Source organism: Protopterus annectens, chromosome 4.part1 (assembly GCF_019279795.1).
Source record: "Protopterus annectens isolate FY-2018-M chromosome 4.part1, PAN1.0, whole genome shotgun sequence".
Classification (NCBI taxonomy): domain Eukaryota; kingdom Metazoa; phylum Chordata; order Ceratodontiformes; family Protopteridae; genus Protopterus; species Protopterus annectens.
In genome coordinates, this window is record NC_056734.1 from 112,018,756 (window position 1) to 112,031,103 (window position 12,348).

The window sequence follows — 12,348 nt, forward strand, 5'->3', positions numbered from 1 at the left end:
CCTTCTTGTGGTTTACATGCAAAATAATCCCCATGCATTAAAAACATCAAGAAAAGTCAATGGGATATGCTAAAGAAGAATTAAAAAAATGAACAAGATGGTTAGCAGTCTACATGACTTTGTAGATAAAATTTAAATAATTTGCAAAACATGTTTGATAGGGTCAGTAAGATAGAACTGAGTAGAAACACTACCAAGAAAGACGAGGAATATTTCCTTTTTTGGTTATTGACAGCAGGTTTATATCTTTAAGCTCCAACAAATTTAAAGATGTGACTAACAGAGCAGAAGGCAGATACAACCATTACACTAAAAATGTGGTTAATCATGCTCAATGCATCACCTGTTGTTCTTTTTATTTTGGTAAAGCAACAAGCTCATTTAAAGGGCTGCCAAACATATGAGGAATATAAAAAACAAAAATGTTTTGAGAGCTCTATTCAGACTCAGTCAACAGTCTGTGAACTTAAAGAATTTTTTTTCCATTTGAGAACAAATTAAAAGAAATGCGAGAGGTGGATGGATATATGGCCACTTTGTTAGAGAGACATGAATTTAGTTGGCAAATGTGCCTTAATGCACATGAAAGTCCATGACTCAACAAAAGAGCAAATGTAGTATGTTATTGAAAGACTAGACCATTGTAATATTAATATAAACATGAAGTTTAACAAATATGTACACATGCCTTAACACAAGCTGTTTTAGATGATTTTATTTATGATTATTAAGGTGTTCTAACTCCAGTAGTAAACAGTGCCTGCTATAAGAAGTGACATAACTGAATTTTATATACTTAAATGGAAGCAAAAAAAGTATGATTAGTCTAAAGAAGTTGGACTTGCAACTTGAAACACAGTGTTTGTCTTTTTCTTGTAGTTTTAAACAGGACTTTATTTTTTTCAAAGCAATATGTGTCAGATGGCACATTACCTGACTGAGCTACATGTCACCATGTTTTTTATCACACAAAAGAATGCAAAGCATGCAGGACTGACAAAGCTACACTGCAGTTACAGGACACAAGTGCCAAACATTTCTGTTTCTATTTCTATATCTTTTGCACCCCCTGCACGCATTAAACACATTATAGCTTTCTTGCCCTCTCTCTCAGGGCTCCAGCTTCTGCCATAAGAAATGTCTGTTTTACACCTTTAAACTACTCACTACAATCATATAAATAGAATGCGGGGTGGGGGAGGAATCATTTTTCAATGCCAAATATTAGCCCACACTAGAAATAAACTGTGATAAACTTAATTAAAGAGGTTTAGTCAGTAACATGAGAAAGTTTGAGGCAGTTGGCAGGCAGAAATGAACAAGTCCTCTTGTGCAATCACAAAGCATAAGGGTGGTAGGCAACATATTTCTCCCATCTTCATCCACTTTTTCACATTCATTCACATGTGTGATATTAACCATGCTTCTTAATAAAGCTACACACTAAATAGTGCATAATTTACACATGGAAACGTGGGTGTCGCTCTGTTATGCAGCACAAATTACAACAGTTTTGTATCCTGAATGGACAACATTTTCAAAGTGCACAATGACTGAAAACTGTTTTACTCCAGAAACACTGTGCTGCTGTTTCATTTATGTTTGCAAATATTATGCATTATCTGACTTAATATGAAGGTCTCTTTTTCTATTTAGAGATTATCAGACTAACACTGGATAAAGATATTATCATACGTGAAATAATGTCATTACGCATAATTAGAAGTTATGTACTCACCATAACGTTCCATCTGAGTAGGTGTATTCATTTGTCTGCAACCTGTGGGTTATGGATCCGATATCGGATCCGAACCGGCATGGTTTTCCAGCTATGGATCCAAGCTCTCAGCTCCTCCCCTCACCCATAATGCCCTGCTCTACCCTCATGACCTCAGATCGAGTTTGCCAAAGCAACAATACCCTAAAAAGGGTAACAAGGAATATGCAGGAAACTGAAAGGCCAGGGGGATAGGAGGGCGGGATGGTTGCAGACAAATGAATACACCTACTCAGATGGAACGTTATGGTGAGTACATAACTTCTAAATCTGAAGTAGGATATTCATTTGTGTGCAACCTGTGGGACAGAGTCCCCAGCTACCTGAATCTTGGGCGGCCATCATGGAAGGATATTCCGGAGCACCATGGAGCCAAAGGATGCTCTACCCCTAGATGCAAGATCCAACTTATAGTGAGAAATAAATGTATGAGATGAAGCCCACGTGGCTGCTGCACAAATATCATCTAGAGGAATCCTAGCCTTGAAGGCTGCCGAGGTAGATACTGACCGGGTTGAATGGGCATGAACACCCGTGCGGGCCTTCCTGGCTTGATAAGCCAATAAAATGCACTGTGAAATCCAGCGGGACAGAGAAACTTTAGAAATTGGCTTGCCCAAATTGAATTTTGCAAAGGAAATAAACAGCTGGTCGGATTGCCTATGACCAGCTGTCCTGTTGAGATAAAATCTCAGTTGCCTGTGAACATCTAGTGAGTGTAGCTTATATTCACCTTTGTTTTCATACTTAGGGAAGAAAACAGGGAGGTTAATGGATTGATTGATGTTTGCTTCAGAAGCGATTTTAGGAAGGAAGGACGGGTTGGTCCTGAGGGAGACACGGTCGGATGAAATACTAAGTAAGGAGGTTTAGCTGATAAAGCTTGAAGTTCAGAAACTCTCTTGGCTGATGTAATGGCTACCAAAAGGCTGTCTTGTAGGACAAAATTTGAGATCCACCGTGGCAGCGGGCTCGAAGGGGAGCGGTCAAGGCCTGTAGGACCAAAGAAAGGTCCCAAGGAGGAACTGCTTGTTTTATAGGGGCCTGAGAAGGAAAGTACCTTTAAGAAATGTTTTACACAATTTGGCTGACATAAGAGGATTAGAATCTTGACCAATGTGATAGTGAGAAATTGCCGCCAGTTGAACTTTGACTGTGGAACTGCTGGCACCATCATTAAAGAGAGGTTAGAAAATCAAGCACTACAGGAGAGGAACCGTGAAGGATTCAGGCCTTGCCGCTCCGCCCACACAGAGAAACGTTTCCATTTGCTTGATAAACCTTTCTAGTGGATGGTTTATGATCCGCCACCAAAATAGCCTTTACCCGTGACGAAATACCGAGTGTCCTTATCAACAGTGGCACTGGAGCTGCCAAGCGGTCAGCTTCACGTTGTCCAGGTTCGAGGAGGAATGCAGGATGGATGGGATATCAGATCCGGGATGGGATCTAGAATCCAAGGAGGATTCACCGAGTGAGACCTTAGGAAGGGGAACCAGATCTGTCGAGGCCAGAATGGAGCAATGAGAATCATTCTGCAACCCACCCGAGAAGCTTTCTGAAGAACTTGCAGCATCAGAGGCAAGGGTGGATAGGCATACAGAAGACCGGGTGGCCAAGCATGCACCAGAGCGTCTCTTGGGGTACCTCCGGAGGAGGTATTAGAGCGAAAAACTGTCGCACTTGGTGTTTGAGGGAGAAGCAAAAAGATCGCATGAAGGGGTTCCCCACCGTGCGAATATGCGTTCCGCTACTTGACAATTGAGAGACCACTCGTAAGGGGTCAAAATGGTGCGACTGAGCTTGTCCGCTAGGATGTTGGACCGACAAGGAATGTGCGTTGCTATGAGAAAGCGATTGGTGGAGATTGCCCATTCCCAAACTCTCATGGCCTCTCGACAAAGAGGGTAAGACCTTGTTCCCCCTTGCTTGTTGATGTACCAGACAACAGACATATTGTCCGATTGAATCGCAATTGCTCCCAAGGGAAGAAAGTCCTGAAGTGCTAGCAACGCTAAGAGCACTGCTCTCATCTCTAGAACATTGATATGCAGAAGGGTCTCTGAATCGTTCCACGTGCCTTGGACTGTCCGGCCCAAAGTGCCCCCACCCGAGGCGGAGGCGTCCGTGGTCACCGTGGCGAGAGGGGAGAAGCACAAAATGGGCGACCCTGTGGAGATCCGGGAGCGGAGCCACCACAAGAGGGACCGCTTGCAAGCCTTGCTGATCGCTATGGGATGATGCATGGGAGAGCAAGGTATGACCACTGTACTAGAGCGTCCACTGTAGAATGCATATTGAGCCTGGCAAGAGGAAGAAGTGCTATAGCCGCCATGGACCCTAGAGCCCTCAGGACCAACTCCGCTGGAACAGAATTTGAATGGAGAATGGCCCGCACCTGGAGCTGCAGATTTAGAACTCTGTCCGCAGTGAGAAAGGCTCGTAAACTCCTTGTGTCTAGTCTGGCCCCTATGAAATCTAAGAGCTGTGTGGGCGCCAGGTTGGACTTTTGTATTTATTGTGATGCCCAGAAATGGAGCAAGATGGAGAAAGGAGTCTCGCCAAGAGAAGTAGATGCCTTGTTGGGGCGGTAAGGAGCCAGTCGTCCAGGTAGGGAAAGACCTGCACCCCTGAAGCCTCAGGTGGGCCGCTACCACTGCTAGTACTTTGGTAAACACCCTGGGGCTGTGGTGAGACCAAAGGGAAGGACCCGAACTGGTAGTGACTGGCTCCCAGCCGAAGCGGAGAAACCTCCTGGAGCGCCTGTCCATCAGGATGTGGTAGTACGCGTCCTTGAGATCTATCGAGCACATCCAGTGATTTTCTCCCAGAAGGGGGAGAATAGATTGCAGAGTGACCATTCGGAATTTTTCTTTGGGGACTGCCAGATTCAAGAGAGAGAGGTCTAGGATTGGTCTTAGTTCCCCGTCTTTTGGCACTAAAAGAATCTGGAGTAGAACCCTGATCCGATCTGGTCTGGGGAGCGGGCTGGATGGCTCTTTTCTTTAGCAGATGGCCAATTTCTGCCAAAGCGGCCTCCCGTTGACCGGGTGGGACGTCTGGGAGGGACTTTAACTTTGGAAGGTGAAGGAAAGGAATGCGATATCCCTGGATATGATTTGGAGAACCCAGCGGTCCGATGTTATGGACTCCCATGCAGCTAGGTGCCCAACGTCCCCCGACTGCCTCCAGAGTAGAGCAGTCGGGCAACCCCTCAGGGTTGCTGCGCGGGCCGTTCAGAGAAAGGTTCCCTGGACCCGAAGTTTCTGGGAGCCCCTCTGCCTCTAGGGCGGCGTCCTCCCTGTCCTCCTCTGCCACGGAAGGACTGGTTGTCCGAGCAGGCTGGGACTGCTGCGACTTCGGAACCACATCTTCTTCTGACCCTTTTGGTTCCTAGAATAGGGCCTCTGGGGTGCAGAGAAGCGGATTCCGACGGCAGACAGCGTCTTCCGTCCTTCTCGCTCTGGGTCAACGTCTCATGAACGGTCTTGCCAAACAGAGCAGAACCATCAAAGGGGCGTTCGCAACGACGCCTTGAAGGGCTCAGAAAAATCGCAGTGCGGAGCCAGGCCTGACGTCTAGTGACCAGTCCTGTCCCGCAGCTCTAGCGGCGCCCTCCGTTGCATGGGAGAGTAGCCGCATTGAAGTATTTGTAACTGACCTTAGGGTGGCCATTTTGGTGGAGTGCAGATCTCTGTCCTCCTCCCTAATGCACTCAGGGGATGCAGCGTATTCCTTAATAAGATCTCGCTGCATCGGAATAACATGAGCCAAAAAGTTCAGCGGCGTAACCGAGAAGGTCGCCGAACTGAACATGCGCATTCGCAAGCGGTCCATCATCCGAGACTCCTTGCTCGGTGGGTGGACTGAGGGACTCTCCTGAGCCAGTTCCTCTTTGTGGCCGCCCGTCAACATGGCATCTACAGGAGGCCCCTTACTCCAATGGGTCCTGTCGGAGGCGGACTAAGGATCCTATCCGGTCTTTTGGGAATTGGCTCCACGGTGTCCGGTTCCTTCCACGCCCTGGTGGTAATAAGGTCCACCAGGGGTCGGCAGGGGACACCCAAGAGGTAAACGGGCCCGCTTGAATGCCTCCAAGAACACGGACTCGTCCGAGGAAGACTTGGGGCAGACCACCCCTAATACGGAGCATTTCCATGATGTCTCCGAAGGAGACATCCTCAGGGGTGACCGTGGGGAGCCTTCCCTTCCTCCAAGTCCGTGTCTTCAGTGAGAGACTCGGGGAGTCAATGTGCCTCCTTTTGCACGTATGCTTGCGAGGGCCTCCTCTGGGGGCTGTCAGAGGAGTCCTCGCAAGCAGCAATTTGCTCCATGGGAGCAACTTGGGGCACAAGCGGGCTGTCCCAGGGGCCGGATGGTGGAAGCCTGGCCCAGTGCAGAGGGAGCGGCGGAGCCGAAGCAAGTGCCGGGGTCCGGCGCCCCTCCACCGAGCCCTCTCCACTACATCAAAGGCCGCACGGGATCCGCCCTCGACCAAAGGCTCCGACAATCGGCTCCCCTCGGATCCGAAGAGTGGCAGGACTAGCCACCCTGTGATATAAACCTTGGCTCTAGATGATTGTCACTGTTGGAAGTGACACCGATCCCCATGTGCAAAAATGGGAAAGGGGGGTTGTGGATGCATGACTAGATGGATGGAATGAACAATATCACTAGCTCTTATTTTCTCAGTTTCTTTTTTCACACTGGAAGTGCTGAAGTTCAGTTGTTGATCAATGTGCAGCCATCTTGGAAGTTATGATCATGAGAGATTCTTGAATGTACTTTCAGTGAGAAATAATTTTCTGATGGGTGATCAATCAAACTAACTCATAATTAAGTGTTTCCACATTGTGGCTAACGTGTCACCAAATCTCTATTTCCTGCATTATGTAAAAGTCTCTTTTATCACAGCTTTTGCCAGCAGCAGTGAGGCTGTTTCTGAATCCTCATGAAAATATATGTGACAGTCAGGTACTGTAATAAATAAAAACAACTTATTTAAAGTTCCCCTTCTTGTGGTTTACATGCAAAATAATCCCCATGCATTAAAAACATCAAGAAAAGTCAATGGGATATGCTAAAGAAGAATTAAAAAAATGAACAAGATGGTTAGCAGTCTACATGACTTTGTAGATAAAATTTAAATAATTTGCAAAACATGTTTGATAGGGTCAGTAAGATAGAACTGAGTAGAAACACTACCAAGAAAGACGAGGAATATTTCCTTTTGGTTATTGACAGCAGGTTTATATCTTTAAGCTCCAACAAATTTAAAAGATGTGACTAACAGAGCAGAAGGCAGATACAACCATTACACTAAAATGTGGTTAATCATGCTCAATGCATCACCTGTTGTTCTTTTTATTTTGGTAAAGCAACAAGCTCATTTAAAGGGCTGCCAAACATATGAGGAATATAAAAAACAAAAATGTTTTGAGAGCTCTATTCAGACTCAGTCAACAGTCTGTGAACTTAAAGAATTTTTTTTCCATTTGAGAACAAATTAAAAGAAATGCGAGAGGTGGATGGATATATGGCCACTTTGTTAGAGAGACATGAATTTAGTTGGCAAATGTGCCTTAATGCACATGAAAGTCCATGACTCAACAAAAGAGCAAATGTAGTATGTTATTGAAAGACTAGACCATTGTAATATTAATATAAACATGAAGTTTAACAAATATGTACACATGCCTTAACACAAGCTGTTTTAGATGATTTTATTTATGATTATTAAGGTGTTCTAACTCCAGTAGTAAACAGTGCCTGCTATAAGAAGTGACATAACTGAATTTTATATACTTAAATGGAAGCAAAAAAAGTATGATTAGTCTAAAGAAGTTGGACTTGCAACTTGAAACACAGTGTTTGTCTTTTCTTGTAGTTTTAAACAGGACTTTATTTTTTCAAAGCAATATGTGTCAGATGGCACATTACCTGACTGAGCTACATGTCACCATGTTTTTATCACACAAAAGAATGCAAAGCATGCAGGACTGACAAAGCTACACTGCAGTTACAGGACACAAGTGCCAAACATTTCTGTTTCTATTTCTATATCTTTTGCACCCCCTGCACACATTAAACACATTATAGCTTTCTTGCCCTCTCTCTCAGGGCTCCAGCTTCTGCCATAAGAAATGTCTGTTTTACACCTTTAAACTACTCACTACAATCATATAAATAGAATGCGGGGTGGGGGAGGAATCATTTTTCAATGCCAAATATTAGCCCACACTAGAAATAAACTGTGATAAACTTAATTAAAGAGGTTTAGTCAGTAACATGAGAAAGTTTGAGGCAGTTGGCAGGCAGAAATGAACAAGTCCTCTTGTGCAATCACAAAGCATAAGGGTGGTAGGCAACATATTTCTCCCATCTTCATCCACTTTTTCACATTCATTCACATGTGTGATATTAACCATGCTTCTTAATAAAGCTACACACTAAATAGTGCATAATTTACACATGGAAACGTGGGTGTCGCTCTGTTATGCAGCACAAATTACAACAGTTTTGTATCCAGAATGGACAACATTTTCAAAGTGCACAATGACTGAAAACTGTTTTACTCCAGAAACACTGTGCTGCTGTTTCATTTATGTTTGCAAATATTATGCATTATCTGACTTAATATGAAGGTCTCTTTTTCTATTTAGAGATTATCAGACTAACACTGGATAAAGATATTATCATACGTGAAATAATGTCATTACGCATAACAAGTATTCTCTAAAGAGCAAAGTGCTACTGAAAAAAACATCATTTATGCACATTTACAGGAAGAGACAGAAGAATAAACCTCTGAAAAGTTGTTGTTCTTCTTTCGGCTTTTCCCGGTTAGGGGTCACCACAGCGGAACTCCGGACCGCTAATGATTGGCAGTAGATTTTTACGGTGCCGAGGTGCCAGCTCGATGCCCAACCTTCAACGAAGGCACGCCCTATGCATGTCTTTTGAACACCACTTGACCGCTGGGAAGACATGCACCCTCCACACAGAAGGCGCTCCAGCCAAGAAGTGAACGGGAAAACCTCTTGCTGTGAGGTGACAACGCTATCGCTGCACCACCACGGCTTTTAATAAACCTCTGAAAAGTAATTATTAAACCTCTGAAAAGTAATAGACAAAAATATGCAAATGACTGTTATGATATATTTTTATATAATCACAACTATCATTCTTGCAAAATGTTTGCATGTAAGTGCAGGGTCAAGATAGCAAAGTCCAACACTTGCAGCAATTCAGCTTCAGAGCAAGCTGACATTTGGAATTAACGTAATCTTGTTTTTAAAACTGTTTTACAATGTTTCAATTTGCTAATAAAAATGAATCCTTTCCTCTACATATTTTATCTGGCACAACTAAAAAAAGACAATTATACAATGAAAAAATTATTCTCCAAAACTCTGCACACTGACTGCATGCAGTAGTCTAGGTGCCCACTGTAAATCGAACATTGCCACCTGCAAAAGTTCTTGGCAACTGTAGCTCTTAAATAACACATAGCTACACAGCCGCCACATTCTCTACAATACTAAAAAGAGAAAATGAAGTGAACCATTACAGAAGTGAAAGATAGGCTTCTACTCTCCCAAATACAAACATATTAGAAATAAAGGATCCGGGTCAAGAAATGATAAAGTAGTAGTCTGCAAGCATCCTTTATATAAGCAGTAGGAAACAGACAAGAAGTGAGCATATATACTGCCATTATTTAAAACAGTCAGGGTGTCACTTGACAATCTTCTCGACCCAAGGTTTACACTGCCGAGTGGCTATCCCTGCAGTGGTAGTTTATCTGTACTGCTCACTCGTACACACACATACTCACACCCAGGGCCAATTTAGAGTGTCCAACCAACCTGCTGCATGTCTTTGGAATGTGGGAGGAAACCAGAGCACCCTGAGGAAACCAATATGTCATAACTGCATTGTATCATAACAATAATGGACTGATGTGGGAATATTGCTGGGGTTTTCCCTAACCGACTGTTTGATAACTCGAGCTTTACTCTCATAATCAATCCGTGCCAGCTGTGGGTGCATCCAGCATTACTCACACCCAGTCATGGATTATTTCTCAACTAGAAATTAACAAGTTATCATGAACAGAACTATATTCAAAGAAGCATAACAGCTTAATTTTTTCCTGTCATGTTATAATTTGGAAGAGTGCAAATAACGTGGGTACAGCAGAATATGTGGGGCTCACTATCTTCTAAAGAAAGTATTACAGTATTTAAAATAAATGAAAAAAAAAAACATGGAACAAAATAGTCAATTATAAACATGATATATTTTACATGTGCACATATGAAACACCAAACCCTTGATATATCAAGAGACACACTATGTACACATCTGGGAAATAACCATATTTAAAAAGGCACATTGCCCTTGATGACAGTAAGTAATGTCATCTTACTATCAAGACTAAATCAAATTACATCTTGTCAGACATAAGGCTCACAATACATACTTACTGAAAGTGTATTAGTAAGTCCCATGAGACGTGAAATGGCAGTATTTAACAAGAAATCCTCAATGAAATGCTTGGTTACCTGTCAAAGAAAAGAAAAAATATTAGAATGATTGTTTTTGGCAAACCAGTTGTGACAAACTATTCTGTCCTCATATCATAAAATACTAAGCTATTCTTATATGTCACAATATAGAACTCATTCTTTCATATGCATGAAAGTCAATATAAAACATAAATATAAGTAATTAATTTTTAAAACACAAGCACACACACAAAAAAGGCAAGAGCTAGAAATCAGTAACATGACCAAAAATGTAGCTACCAATGCCAACAGTTCTATTTACTACCTGACAATCAGTTTACTATTGACATAACAAAGACCACTGTATGGAATTGCTGAATCTATGGCAGAATACTGATTCTGTGAAATGCTGTAGTGAACTTTGCTTATGAGGAAATAGCATCAATATTTTTATTTCACCCATGCACTTCGTTGACATATAGTGCTTGACATTTCACATCATGCTTTTGAAATGTACTTGTTAGTATGTACAGCAATCTAGATGTACATTAAATTGAAGGATCCCAGAAGCAGCAGTGCACGTTATGATAAATAGCAGCCATCACATGCAAAATTCACAATACTAAACTCTATTACAATACAGTACAGTCGGAAAACATTATGTGCCATTATCATACAGCACAATATTTCAACACCACTGATTTACAAATAATGAATCTACTCAGAAAATGTAGTTAGGGTCGACTGATATACTAACACTATGCACAGCTTCCTACTAAGTGTATGTTGCATGTCTGCAATAATATCTACTGAGTGAGACTTAAACTGAATTACTTTTGTTCCATCTGTAGTCCAAAGTACAACAGATATCTACAGTAATGCTAAACTTATGAGATGAACATGATAACAGAACGTTATTAAATTTCAATGAACAACGTATTCAGGTGTATTGTAATATATGATGACAAACTAGAAATTATGGGAAGCTTTTCAAAGCCTCTAGTCCATCTTAAATTTAGTACAGGGCTGTGGGGTACTTCACACGTCTAACATGACAATGATGACTATAATACTATTTAAAGGTGTTTTCAAGAGGAAATCTGATTGAATTACAAGTAAAACAATAAAAGTTTATATTCAGACTACAGAGATTTGTCTCAGGAACCATGGAAATGGCTGTGTCCTTTTAAAATAAAGATGAATGTGCTAAACAACACACTGCTGTTTCTATAGTTCTTGTAATGAATTTTTTTCAGAAGTTTTTAAGTGTATTTTTTGTTTTACTGACACTAGTGGCTCTAAACTACAGAGACTGCAATACTGTATCCAAAATGGCTGATACAGTTTCTGGAGATATAGGTCAATTAACACCTAATAAGGTAGTGCTGTAAATCAGTGAGTTTATCATTAGATGCAGTGAGGATGATATTAAGAACTCACTGGTTGTCATTATAACTACTTCCAGTAATGTAGCTTGTTTGACATGCACACATTTCATATTAGTAGATTATACCTTTCTGATCAACAGCCATGAGTTTAGGCAATTGTACACCATACATGGCAGGGTACGAATTACAGATGACAATAAATATTTCCACCTGTTTATGGCATACTGCCATCAAATTCAGAATAGTGCTACAACATTTTTATGGTCAATAGTGCTGGTCTCTGTGAACAGCATGATGACTCTGCCTCCACCCAGAATACTAACTGATTTTGAAAAAGAAGTGGTAAATGCAATCAAACATACTTTCCAGAAAGCATCCCTAGTGGATGCTGGTTCTATCTTTGCAAATTGTATGGCACCAGGTTCAAAAGTTGAGGCTTACAGGTTACTTCAGGAATAGTACATCATTCTCCTTGCTAGTGAAACAATGCTTTAACTTTGTATTCATTACTCCTGATGAAGTCAGAGAAACTTTTCAAAGTATGTGTGATAATATGCCACATTACAGGAAACCAGTGTGTGCTTTCTTTGATGTTAATTACATTAGTGGCTTCCACAGATGTTACTACAAGAAAGGGGACATCAACATATATCCCATCTTTTTTCAGCATTCA

The 12,348-nt window shown here is 41.9% G+C and overlaps 1 protein-coding gene across 1 annotated transcript in view; it reads right to left on the minus strand.

The window, feature by feature from the left end:
• Positions 1–12,348, minus strand: part of LARS2 (leucyl-tRNA synthetase 2, mitochondrial) — a 1,850,943-nt gene that overhangs the window by 374,495 nt on the left and 1,464,100 nt on the right. Inside the window, exon 17 of the mRNA XM_044070015.1 lies at positions 10,267–10,344. Coding sequence (XP_043925950.1) covers positions 10,267–10,344 — 78 coding nt within the window. The remainder of the gene's footprint in view (positions 1–10,266; positions 10,345–12,348) is intronic.